This window comes from Chaetodon trifascialis, chromosome 4, assembly GCF_039877785.1.
Source record: "Chaetodon trifascialis isolate fChaTrf1 chromosome 4, fChaTrf1.hap1, whole genome shotgun sequence".
NCBI lineage: Eukaryota > Metazoa > Chordata > Actinopteri > Chaetodontiformes > Chaetodontidae > Chaetodon > Chaetodon trifascialis.
This window is the reverse complement of record NC_092059.1, coordinates 20,987,832-21,001,705: the sequence shown is the minus strand read 5'-3', so window position 1 is coordinate 21,001,705 and position 13,874 is coordinate 20,987,832. Positions and strand designations below refer to the sequence as shown.

At 44.6% G+C, this 13,874-nt stretch overlaps 1 protein-coding gene across 1 annotated transcript in view; it reads right to left on the bottom strand.

Annotated features, from left to right (window-relative positions):
• Window positions 1–4,657, bottom strand: part of syde2 (synapse defective 1, Rho GTPase, homolog 2 (C. elegans)) — a 43,861-nt gene extending 39,204 nt beyond the window's left edge. Inside the window, exon 1 of the mRNA XM_070961101.1 lies at window positions 2,420–4,657. Within this exon, the coding sequence (XP_070817202.1) occupies window positions 2,420–4,496 (2,077 nt within the window). The 5' untranslated portion in view covers window positions 4,497–4,657. The remainder of the gene's footprint in view (window positions 1–2,419) is intronic.
• Window positions 4,658–13,874: the final 9,217 nt, after the last annotated feature.

Below are 13,874 nucleotides of genomic sequence, written 5' to 3'. Positions count from 1 at the left end.
GCCTCCCTGTTGTGGATCCCGTACTCCTCTGTTTGTGGCATCTATGGCTCGGTCCCAACGTCAGCTTTCACTGACACACCACTCCTGAGTTTAGATCTGGCCAAAACATGATGCCTGGATACTGCCTGCCTGCCGGCAAACCAATCCTCTGCTGCAACACAACAAAACTTTAAATCCTCCGACTGTGTACACTAGCATGCGTGCACACACCGGAGATGTGCATATGCATGCTCATGTGCACAATCTCCCTCACCCACACATACACATATAAGGAGCGACACGCTCGCTCGCTGTGGGTGATATCTGACATGATATTTCTTATGTAACACAGTAATTAAAGGACAAGTCAGGACAGAAATAAATTAACTGCAGTTTAATTAAGCCAATATTTTGGCCTACGACTCAACTGCGAGGTTTAATTTCCAAGTAACACCCAAGGGGAGGAACAGGGCTATTCTTAGAAAGTCAGAAATGTATAAATATTTGCATAAATCAAGAGTAGAGCCATAAACTCAATGAAGAGTTTCAAGCCAAGACAAGCAATTCACTGGAGCTTTTGAGAGCTTTGGCATTTCTTTTTTTAAATGGCTCTTTGTGAGGCGCTGAGAGGCCCACGGGGGCAAGATAAGCCCAGTGCTGACCTTAATAAATACTTAATCGCCCTTCATTTTGTTCATTCATGGTGAGGAATTAAGTGACACAACGCAAACAAGTTAAACAACAGGAATGGCATCCTAAATATTCAATGCAAAGTCTCCTTAAAATGCAAGTTACCATGGAGCTGTCCAGAGCAAACGACAGGGGAGGAAGGCAACATGACAGCCCGACCCCCCCCCTTATAGTCTCAAACAAACACACACACACACACACACACACACACACACACACACACACCACTACCACAGAGAGTAACTGCAGTGGCTTCTCTCCTGCTTTGGATTCCTCTGGCCACAGCTGTGGAAAAGTTCAGTGGGGGACAGAGAGGGGAAAGCTGAGCAAAACGGGGAAAAACTGAGAATCAAGAGGGCTACGAAAAAAAACTTGGAAACTGCTATCAAGAAGAGTCCTGTCTTTATTCCAGCTAAAAGTGGAAAGAGCTTGAGATGTTAAAGTTGGAGCTATGTTGGGCCCACAGCGGCTGGAAGTCACACACAGATCACACTCTATTTCTAGCAGCACAGCACACTGACAGTCAACAACAGCCTGCGCACATGGCAGACCATCTATTTACTCTGGAAAACACTGTCAGAACAACGCACGCGCTCAACACACACATGCACCCAAACACATACAAAATGACGGCCTGTAGAGTAAAGAGATGGTGAGATGTTTCTGATCCATACAAAGCAGGCCCATTTCCACACGCCGCCCAACAAATGTCAATACAAAGTTTTCCACACACACAGTTTCCGAATCCTGTAATAGAACTGGCTAAGTGCCTTGTTTGCAGTCAAATCAGGTCAACGTGGACGACAATTCAGTGCGACCACGCACAGTGACGCACAGTGAAGAGGTAACTAAACCTATATGCAATGGAATGGCTTGCTGTCACTGCATTAATATAAATGCAATTAAAAACCTGTCTAATCGGTGGGTAAATAGAGCTCGTGGTGAGATTATTATGTCGACTACATCTTCCAAGGTCAGGAATGAAGCTTCAGTCTAAACTTTTAAACTAACACGGACGAGAAGTAATGAAAGTGTTGATGAAAATAGAAGTTTGAATGTGCAATTCCAGGACAAACTGGGCAAACTCCACCTGCTGAGGAAGAGAGGGTGACGTGGTTGAAAGCTCCAGAACAGCTACGACATGGACCTGAGCCCAGGTTTGCCAGCTGGGTAAAGTTCAGACCTCACATGTAAGCTGCATTTTGAACGCTTAAACAAACTGATTGTGTCTAACATGACAGCATGTGTCACTTGTTCCTGCCAGTGGTTTCATGATACAGATGTTTTCCTGCTTTTGCTCCACATCACAGACAGAGCATCAGAGCACGATCAGAAAATCATCCGGTGCATAATCAAAAGACATTCACACACACAAACCCCACTACCAACACCACGAAAACACCACCGCAGCTAGCAGAGGAGAGTGAGTTAGTTGTTACTGAACTACACTGTGAGTGATCCCACCTACCACCTGATGTGCTATTAATTTAGTGTTAAAATGCACCTAAATTAGTGTGAAGGACAGAACCCGCCACCGGTTAGAGAGTCTTAAAAGGAAAGCAAAGAGGTCTGAGGTGTCTCGTCCCTTTGCTTTGCATCCAGAAGAGGAGGAGTGCAGGGTGGACCGCCACCAGACGCAGTTTACTATGAGTGGAGGAGGATGACAACAATCAGACGAAGGAAGGAGGGTGAGAAGTCTCTGATTTAGAGGATCCACGGGAGTTGAGGCCACTCCGTGTAGCCTTCCTACCTGGCTGCTGCTGCCGTGGTGACTTGACTGTAGGTGACTTGGTCTTAACACATTTAGCCACTCTGTTGGACGTCTGGACCCCTGGTTTAGCCTGAGGACAGGAGTGGCCCTGGCTTTGGCCTCGGGGCAGTGATGAGCCCTCGATGCGCTGCTTCATCTCAGAGGACAACAAACGGCCCTTGTGCATCCACTCTTGCATCTTGTTGACGGTGACGCCGTGGCCCTTGTTGACAGAGTTGGCCCCCTGTGCTCGGACTTCAGTCGGCTCCTGCTTGCTGTCGTGTCCCCTGCGCGTCGATGCATCGGCGTTGCTGTCTGAGGAACCCGTGAGGCTGTTGGCCGAGCCGCTGCTCTCATCGAGCTGCCCGCCACGGTCTTCATCGCCAGCAGCATCTTGCAGCAGCTCATCACTGCTGATGGCATCGCAAAGCACCCGTGGTTCTAACAGCTCGCCAGCTCCTCTCACTTTACCCTTTTTGGTCTCTCTGGCCCCTTTTCCCCCACTGATTTCTGACCCCTGCCCTCCAGGGGCCTGAACACGGAGTGAGGGTCCACCTGGGTACCTGATAGCTCCATCACTAGCAGAGCGCAGTAATCTGGATCTCATCTTGGTCAAGGACAGGTTCACCATACTCTTACTATCCAGCCTGCTGCCTTTGAGGCCTGACTCAAGGTTCCCACTGAGGCAGAGCAGGAGTGAGTCGGTGTCAGACACCTGCTGTGGGCTGTGGTCGCCTCCTGAGGACCACGAGTCGCTGTCCAGGTTTTTGGCAGACACCCTGGAGCACAGGCTATCCCTGGAGTGGCTACTACAGGAGGAGGCGGCCTGCTGCTCAGTTAAAGCCCCACTAATCTGCTGGACATCCAGGTTGATATCATTCATAGCATTGATCAGAAGGTAATACGCTTCTTTCAGCTGGTTCCTAAGCCTGTCTGTTTCCTGGGCGCTGTAACTGTCATCCAGCTGACCCTTATCCTGACCAGGCTGCGGCAGCTCTGCGCCCTCTGCTCTAACATCACATTTTGCCCTAATAGTATCATAAAAAGGCAGAATTTCATTATCATAGTAATCCTCATCTTCACTCTCTAACGCGTATCTGAGTGACTCCTCTGTGGCGCACAGGGATGCCATGTTGATGTCGCATATTTCTAACTCAGTGGGGAAAAACGTCGGACTCTGCAGAGAGCCTGCAGTCCCTCTCATGTCCCCTGCATACTCAGGCCCGTAACTCTCAACATCTCTGATTAAAAGGTTTTCTTCCGTGTTTCTCTCTGGGCATACATGCGCCGCGCACACTGGCGAGTCTGTCTCCAAAGTTTGGTTGTTGTCAAAAGTCCAGTTGTCGTTGTGCTCATGAGCCGCTACGGTCCCTGCCATGTGCCGGGACTGTCCTCTGTCTCTGGGCTCTGTCCCATCACCATCAGCAGTGGAAACCCGGCCCTCCGGTGCTTTACCGACGCCGGTGTGCGGTTCCACTCGTGCTCGGAACAAAACGTGATTTGAATTGTCCCCAAACCCGATTGAATCCCCGACGCTGCACTGCCGCGGGACCGAGACGAAGTGTTTTCTCTGGACATGCGGTCCTGCAAGCGTCATCCCCGCCGATAACATGATTTTGCCACCGGTTCTAGGCCCCTGCTGGCTCCTATCTCCCTCCGTTACCACATGCCCCCCAACCGGCACGGCTCTTTGAAGTGAGACCCCCAGGAGCTCCTCATTAACCCGAACCCTGCCCCCGCTGCTCCGCTCCTGGGGACGTGCGCCGGCCAAGTCTGCTGCGCTACTCTCCCGGACTATGACAACCCCCCCTGTGTGCACCATCGCCCCGTCAACACAATTCTCGTACGTACTCATTCTCTCTGTCGTGCAATCCAGCCCTGTGAGCAACCCTACCGGGCGAGCCTCGTCGGAGTCTCGCTGCGTTTGCAAAACTTTTTCTTTACCTTCTCGGCCCCCATTCGCCGCCGCCGCAGCAGCAGCAGCAGAGGAGCCGTATCCACTGCCGACCGTCGCTCCTTTCTTGGATTTCTTCCCTCGGAGTTTCGCTAGTAAAGTCCTCCGCAGAGGATCAGCCATTCCTTTCCTTTGCCCCCTGTTAATTCCTCCTGGTTTCTTTCAGCACGCTGGCTCCAGAGGGGAAGGACCGAGTGGATTCTCCTCGCTCGCCGCGGTCAAAGCTCGCCGGGCGGACGCGCTCCTCTCCATTCTCCGCTGTCACCTCCGCTCTGTCGCCTCACTCACTCCTGGCTCCCTCTGCTTAACTGCACCACCACTCTCTCCCTCCCTCCCTCCCTCCCTCCCTCTCTGCTGCGCACACACACACACACACACACACACACACACACACCACACACACACACACACACACACACACACACACACACACACACACACACACACACACACACACACACACACACACACTTTGCCCTCCTCCCTCCCTCCCTCCCTCCCTCGCTCGCTCCTTTTCTCTCTTCCCCTCTCTCTAGCGCCTCACCTCACCTTCTCCTCATGCTTGCAGTTCAGATACTTGGCATATTTTCCTGGCTCAAAGTTCAGGGACCTTGCACGTAAACTGTTGGGAGAAAAATGCGTGAAAGCACGTTTAAAGCACCGAATGTGCAACTAAATTCAGCTTAGATTATAAGTCAGAGGACGTTGTTTGCGATTTACAACTGTCGAAAAACAATTTGTAGAATGAAAGAAATGAACAATTGAACATTTTATGAGTAATTCATTAATAACTGCGGTCTGTAGCCTTCAAGGTGCCACTTAAGTTTTTATTTGGCCTAATGCCTCCATTAATGCTTGATAAACCAGTTACTAACATGTTGTAGGGCTGAAATGATTATTCAGTTGCTCAGTATTCCTATTATTTTCATAATTAATCAAAAGTCAAACGTTATACATTCATCATCACAGGAGAAAAGCAGGAATCCCCAATAAAGGCTTATAATGTAATAAAGATAGTTGCAGATTCATTTGAAGACCATCCACTAATTAATCAACCAATTTCATTTTCACTTTATAGACCAGTTATGACTATGAAGAACTTTTGGGTTGCCAGGTTGTTGAAAATCTGCTTTGACTGTTGTTTCAACAGTCAAAGCAATACAATGAATTATAACATTTTAATAAGTCAGTAATTCTGCAGTTACAAATGATCAAATCAGTAATAAAGGTTCATGAGTGTCACGCTTCCACATCGACAGTTATATCAATAAAAGGTAATGCAGTAACTTTTTAGTAAAGCGTCAGTTGTACCGTTTCAGAGCACTGATAGTGTAATTACTGAAGGGTTTACAATCAACTCTGCAGTTGCAAAAGTCGTTGGTTAATTCATTAGTGTATGTATGCTCTGCAGCTGAAGGTCAGAGGTCAAACTGGCTATCTCTGGTGTATTTAGAGCAGAGTTTATTGCAGTCCTTCTTAAATAAACCAATAAATAAAAAATACTGGAACTCTTCCTGATGAATTATCAAATTACAAAGGACATTTAAGTGTCCTGCTGGAGGATAAACAACCATGACCTGGCAGCTGAAAAGCTGTAAATTATTCATTAACCACAAATGAAGCCAGATCCACCTTATGGCCCAGTAGAAATGGTGACTTATTGAAAGTTGTGCCCAGTTATGTTGCAGTGATAAACAACAAACATCAAGTAAATGAAATGATATTAAAAGAAACATTCAGGATACCGCAGACACAACAGAAAGGATGTTAGTGATCAGTCCATACATTTTTGAATCAGAACAGTGAGTGCAGCCTTATGATTGGGTGGCAGTAGTAATCGTTTAATCTAGAGCTGAAGTAATTGGTCAATTGATTAATGAGTCAATCAACAGAAATTCATTCATTTTTTATGCAGAAAACGACCAAACTCTCTGGTTCCAGCTTCTCTGAAGTGAGGATTTGCTGCTTTGCTTTATTTTATATGATTAGAACTTGAATATTTTTAGAAAAACACAACGTTTGAAAAATGTCACCATGGATTCTGGGAAATCATAATGGGAATTTTTCCCTTTTTTTTTTTTTTTTTTTTGACAATATAGTGACAAAACCACAACTTTCAATGAATCAACTGAGGAACTAATTGGCAGATTAATCAATAATGAAAGTTGCAGCCCTACTTTCATCAATAGTGCCAGATCTATTAAAATCTTTTACTTGAGAATAATGAAAAATTGCAGTATAAAGTACTGCAGGATAAGAATATTACATTATAAGTCCCACAACAAGCACAGTAATCAGGACAAAGAATTTTACAACACTTTAAATTGCAAATACATACATCCCATATGTATTTAAAATAAAAAATAAATCCCATAAATCCCATATATCATCAGCATGTTTTCTTTTTAGTAAGACAGGTGTTTAGATGTAACCTTAAAAGTTCATACCCAGGATACGACTTTGCTTTGGGTGACGGTGTGTGAACTGCAGCTCCAGCCTCTCCATTGAAATTCAACACATATTTGTCTCCAAAATGTGAATTCAATTCAGTTGGAGCACAGCGAGCCAGGACTCCAAATTATCACCTTCACTGTTAGCCGTGAAGGCATTTCGGCAAAGAGCAGGGAAAACAGCTCTCATCATCTCATGGGGGGGGGGGGGGGGGGGTTTCTTGACCCACTGCAGAGAAAGAGAGAGAAACATGTTGGGCTCTCAGCAAGAAACAAGAAGGAGGCTTGTGATAAGCTAGCGGCTCTGAATCATCTCTCAGCCTTTGCAAATGGGCAGGATTGACTGTGTCACGAGGAATTTGTCTTTTCATGCTTTCATCTTCATTATTACGCACATGAAGGCTATTTTTTTACCCTCCGATGGCAACACGAGCCTAAAAGCACGGCCTGCCACATGATGGATCGCTGCTGATTATCGCACTGACACTTTTATCTGAAGTGTATCTTGAGTAATCCTCTCCTGTTTGACCTTGCATCTAACCCCTGTCCCTGCTCGCAGCGCTGCCCGAGACTTTAAGAGCAGCGGAGACAGCGGGGAAAGGAATGAAACATACTTCACTTGAACCTTAAGCCATTTGTTTGCTGTTGCCTCTACTTGGAATGTGCAAGAGGATGAGTTGCTGAAAAGCTGCAGTGGGTGGAAGAGTGCACATGCACTCTCTGCCTCTCTTCACGGCACACACGCAGACCTACACACACTCTTTCTCTGACTGAATGTGACTAACCCTGCTGGCATAGTGGTGCCTCTCTTTTCTAAAGTACAATGTCTACCCATGTTTGAGGGCATTTATTGTCAGGGCCATTCATTGACAGGGCCCCAACGTCCCACATTCACCCTCCTCCTCCCCCTGCCGCCACCACTAGCCTCAGTAAAACATGATAAGCATCTGTTATTGCTCTGCAGGAGCTGTGTAGGCCTGACGCCTCAGCCTGCCTCTCCATCTGACTGACTAGACCCTGTCTGGGCAGTTATTTACAGGTCAAAACCTGCAGGCTGCATAGTGTCTCTGTGTGCGTGAAAGAGAGAGAAGGAGGAAAGGAGGGTGTTGTGAGGGAGAAGAGGCTCGATGCATCAGGAGGGATACAAACCTTTGGACTGAAGACGGAAGTGTTGCAATTGTACAACTCAGTCACTGCAGGGTGCGAGCAACATCTTTTTGACAAGTCATTTTTATTAGTGCAGTTTTCGTGCTGGAAATGTTTTGCATTCCTGAAAATGTGATCTTGTTTAGTGATACCTTGTAGTGCCTGAGGTTGTACTGCAATACATGCAGTGATGGCTTGTTGTACGTATGGAAAAAGAAAACTTGGTTGGAAGAAATGGTGGTATATAACCAAGCACGTGTAATCAAGTGCAGTTCTTGAGTGAAGTGTTGAGGTACATGTGCTATAGTATCAGAAAAATGCAAAAGCTTAATCTTAGCGCCACCTGGAAAAGCTGCAACATCAGAATGATCCATAATACCAACCTGAAACCTACTGTGAACTGATCCTATTTACAAGTATTGTCTTATATATCCTCTTCCTCTGCGCCATACAACTCCATTGTTGTCCACAAACTATGAAAAACACATCAGTTAGCCACGCTGTTGCACTGGGTGACACGATGCTTCATTACCATGAACATAGCAATTTTAAGTCTGTGCCACTTGCACCATCTTACTGCTGTAAATATGCAGTAACTCACCAAATGTGTATTAATCTGCAGCTGAAAGTATTCCACAACAAATGCACTATTTTCTCCCACTGCACAGCTACTTTAGGAAGTTACTTAGCCTTTTTAAACATGAAACGAAGAATTTGTGAGCCACTTTTAAAGATTTAAGTCTTCAGTATGAACTAATGGGCTTGGCACTGCCTGCCATGGACAGGACAAGGAAGTGGATGGTCAAAGGAGTTATTGGCTTTGTCTTTTCATAGGATTTGATGACAATAGGAAAAATACAGATTAAACCAAAGCAAACTGTGATGACAGTAAATCTGCACATTGATTGCAGGACTTGTCATGAAGTATTTTTAAATTGCGGTATTACAACTTTTACCTGGGAGCGTAAACACTTTGCTCACAGCTGCTTACCATCATTAGGCTTAATCTTTTATCTCACTGTGATAAGACTCTCCTCACCTCTTGGATACACATCTTGTGTCAGTGTCAGCTCACTGCTGAGTAAAATTGATAAGAAGACACATTAAAACACACATGTAATGAGTTTACAAAGTGTTAAATGAGGACAAAATAAGCCAAGAGTTGCTCTACGTGCTGACTCAGCAGTGCAGGAGAAAATGAGGAAGTTTGTCTCCCCCAGTCACTTGTGCCCTTTGTGAAGCCAGTGGTAGAACATCTGCTTAGCTGGCCCCCTTTCAGATGGCCCGGCCGGAGAGTGCGTGAGGAGGAAAACTCTGTGTGTGTCAGGGAGAAAGAAAAGAATGTATACGTGTGTGTGTGAGTGCACATTTGCACGTGCACGTGAGTGTGTGTTGGGATCCGGGGCCTTGCAGCTGTTGGGGCTCTCCTCCTGATGGCTGCCCATTGTTCCCTCTCTCTGTGTCTCTGGCTCTCCCTCTCTGTCCCGGCTGGTTTATGGGCCTTCCTCTTTTCTCAGCGCACACCGCAACTAAATTTATGTCCTTGGACACAAGCCTTTCTCAGGGTATAAATTAGGCTGGATGGTCCCCGTCATAGCGTTGCCAAGTGCCTGCAACTTATACGTTCCAGAGAGTCACATTATTGTCATAGCTATGCACTCATATTTTACTACTGAAGAAAAACAAATCTAAAAGGAATTCTCATTGTTCGTCCCTGCATTTATATCCACACCGCTGTCTTGTTGTCTCGTTGAAGTCGTGCATTTGTAAGTTCAGTTTTGAACTATTTATCTCTCTAGCTTTGGGTTAAAGGCTGCATTTTGTGCAGCGACTGAAAATCTTAGTCCAGGTTAACTTAATCCTTCTATGAACAAAAGTAATTAAATGTTTAATCTAAAAAAACAAACACAATTCATACACCGGGGGCAAACATCGTAATCCACAACCTCCATCCAAACTATGACAAAAGGCCAAATCAGTGAAGTGATTGGTGTCAACATAAGCATTCAGCGCTGGAGGTGGTGTGAGCAAACATCATATCCTCTAGTCCAGAGCTCAGATAAACTCCTATCTCATTGGCTATAAACCTGACTGAGATAGCTGGGGTATTAACCTAAATATTGTGTTTGCGTTTGTTCGTCTGTGAGAGGTTGTATTAAGATGCACAGCAGAAAGAAATACCAAAAAAAGGCCTTCTTAGCTGTGTTCCTCTGAAGCACACACGGTGACTCATGGAGGCTAAACTGAGCGGTCTGTCAGGAAGATGATATTTCTTCCATCCTTGGATTTTGTGCGATCATTTCACCACTTCTACTCACTCCTCACCTTAAACTGCCCTCAACAGAAGCTGCTAATAGTGAAAATGAAAGCAAAACACTCAGTAATCAAACATTTTAGGGCCAGTGATCTCACCAAATCAACTGTTTTTATTACTGATTCATCTCTCATGTGTTTCTTTTTTCCCTCATTTTCTATGTTTGTAGGTAACAGAACAGACCAGTTTACCTGAGGCGCCACATAAGTTTCATGCATTTGTGCTTGAAGAAGAACTTCAGATGATTAATCTGTTATTAAAACAGATGTCAATTAATGAACGACTACTCGATCAGTTGTCCGGAAAATGATGATTTGCTTTTAATTGGTTAGGATTACATTCAAACATAACTAGTTACAGCGTCACATCCATAAAGATCTGCACTAAAAAGAGAAAATTACCGAGGGTCTCACATGTTCTGTGTGTGCAAACTTGATGAGGGTCAGCACAGCAGTACGCACACAGGTGGTATCTCCTCCATTACTGACCAGCAGCCAAGTCAGCTGACTGATTTCTCTTTTTTAGAGAAGACAGACATTAACATACAGATGTGTTTCCATCAGTTTTGAGGACATTACATAGACTTACATTCATTTCCAGGAAGTCTAACCTTATCTAAACCGCTGGGGACACTGCTTTTGTCCCCAGTTAACAGGTCTTGAGTCTGAAATGTGTCCCTGAAAGTATCCTAAGTTACACACACACACAGTCTTTGTGTCTGCCCTATATCTTTATCACCAGCCAGCCTCTGACATGTTTATCATGACGAGAGGTCAGACTGCTTGTCTCTTGCTACTGTTCTCTATCATCTCTGAGCGTTCCTCCCTCTGAGCATTCATCGTGTGATCAGGCTTAAAATGTTCCACCGCACAAGTTTATCTTCACGTTCGTACTGTCTGTGTGCTAAATCACGATGCTGCTTCGATCTCACATGCAAGTGATAACTTTGTTTCAAGTTACAGCTCAGCTCATTTCCAAAAACATCATTCCTATGAAAATGTACTGAAACGAATGAAGCACTTACGTTACCATCTGATTTTTTTCATCTCGTGTGCATACCTTGTAAGACTTTCATATTCAAAATACAACGTGATATTTTCTCTTGCTGGCATTTTTGTGGCTGCGGCTCTTCAGTGTATTCAGATTATATAACAGCCACTCAACGTTTCCATTTGTGCAGGCAGGCCCACAGATATGACAAATAATCTATCATTTGCCAAGACGTAACACGCAGGAAATTGTGTTTGCACAAAAGTATTTCCTACTCTAAGTTTAGACTTTTTGGGTCATCATTTAACAGAAATAAACAGACGTGTGAGGAACACTTTGCAGTACATGAGCAAGAAGTTTCAAAAACAAATTGAGTGTGTAAAAGGGTGATTTTCTTCTAGTATCCGATCTGACATTTATCACTATTATTTTGTCATTTTTTTCATCCACAGTTCTGATCTGTGGTCTGAAGATCTGATGAAACCTTCCAGATGTTCTTGGGTGGTACATAGAGGAATGGAACTGCTTCTTCAAACAAGGGGGATCCTTTGGAAATATTCAGCCGCAATCAGTGGCCGGTACCACAATGTTACTGTAAATTACTATATAATGTTACTGTCTCACCAGGGTTTGGAAAATTTGACTTCTCGTTCAGTATGAGACCAAGAGAGAAGAACATGATGTCCTCTAAGCTGGACAGTAATCTGTTTTGTCTTTTCTAAAAGGACGTGATTTCAGCATAGTATGTGGTTAAGCTCTTAATATTCTTCTTATCTGAAGCGAAAGCTCAAATGACAGGTGAGAGTTGTGTGTTTGTCTCCAGCTCCAGAGGTTGTCTTTTCAGCTGAACATCTGTTTCATACGATCAACACTGCTACTGCTGGTGTGAAAAGCCACCGTTTGCCTCTAGAAAACATCCAAGGATGAGTGAGGAGAAGTCAACAAGTCAGTGGGTGTGTCGATGTGGAACCAGCATCTCAACCTGATTCCAGTTCATAAATCCAGGTTTCAGCCATGCTGGCACCATGGCTTCATGGACTCCAATCCTGGTCTGTCCGTCGGTGAAACATCTTGACAACTCCAGGCTGGGCTCTTGTGAAATTTGCTGCAAATATTCAAGATCCCTCGAGAATAAACTCTGCTGAATTTGGTGCCATGTGGGTCAACTGTGGGTTATGACAAAATACTTGCAAAACTTTACTGTTTAGCACTCAATGATAGCATGCTAACAGGCTAATCTAACAGCTGGTAGTATCAGCATGGTAGAACTGTAACTGTGAGCATGTTAGCATGCTGATGTTAGCCTTTAGCTCAAAGTGCCGCTGCGTCTTTGAGTGCAGCCTCACAGTAGACTCATCGTCTTCTTCTGTTAAAGAAAAGCAGGAGAGAAAAGGATTCTTCATGTGTTGGCTGTGGGTCCCCCGCTGCTCCAGACAACAGCCACAACTACATTTACATACAAGCTGCGACATTGTGCCGACTGTGTGAAAATGCCATAAGTTGGATAGAAGCAGCTGTAGGCAGCCAGCTCAATAAAGGTCACTGAATGCTGAATGGCCATCATGAGGTCTTGACCTTCCAGTAAATGTGTCACCGTGATAAACGGTTAGTGTGACTGACACTTTTCACAGGCCTGACTGGACCAGAAAAACAGCCCTGACTTATTGGAAACCTCTTTAATTTATTAAATGTATTTAATAAGGGACAATAGTTGAGATTGTCTTGGTGATCACACCATATAAACCCAGATTTTTTTTAAATTTAATTTTGTTTTGTTTTGTTTTTAGGACTTCAGTGACCGGCGCTCTGATTACACCAAGCGTAACATAAGACCAAGATGTTCTCTTTTATTAAATGAAGATAAGGTCAGCCATGTGTGACATCCAGCGGGATGAAAAAATGCCCTGCCTCTAGTAACATGATCTCGACAACACAAAGAGGCTACAGTCTGGGAATGCTGCGGATATCAAGTCAAAAACAGTAACAATTCAACACTGCAGAAAAACACAAAGCCTGAGCTGGAATTTATAATATGTTTCTGCAGCATTCTACGAGCGGAGAACTGCAAAACATCCATTTTCTGGGAAGCTTCCATCAGCAACGTTGACAACAAGATGAGTTATTCAGAAACCGTGATGGACGTGGCCTCGCTGGTCATTGCTCAAGCAGTCAGTTTTTACTTATTTGTTCGGAAATATAGCTGATAAAATCAGGCTGCTGCTGCTGTTGTGCAGGACCAGGTACGCATTTCAGACAAGGCCAGGCACATACCTGCAGGCTGGAATTTTATCAGAGGCATATTTACCACAAATTTCACGTCAACCCACAATGACAGACAGGCCAGGAATTCCTCTGATCACCAAGCTGTTTCAAAGTGGAAAGTTTTCTTTTTTTCAGTGCTTGGAAAACTATTAAATTTGCTCTAATGGTCACAGAAATCTAAAGAAGGAATCTGGGAATGTATAGCCTATTACCTGGATTCTAATAGTAATAATCCAGGACATTTTTCAGGTTCTGCTTTTCAGCGAATGTGTCGACGGTGAATTTTCCATCGCTCATTCTGAACTTGTGGCTTAATTCAAATGACAGACAGAACAGCTT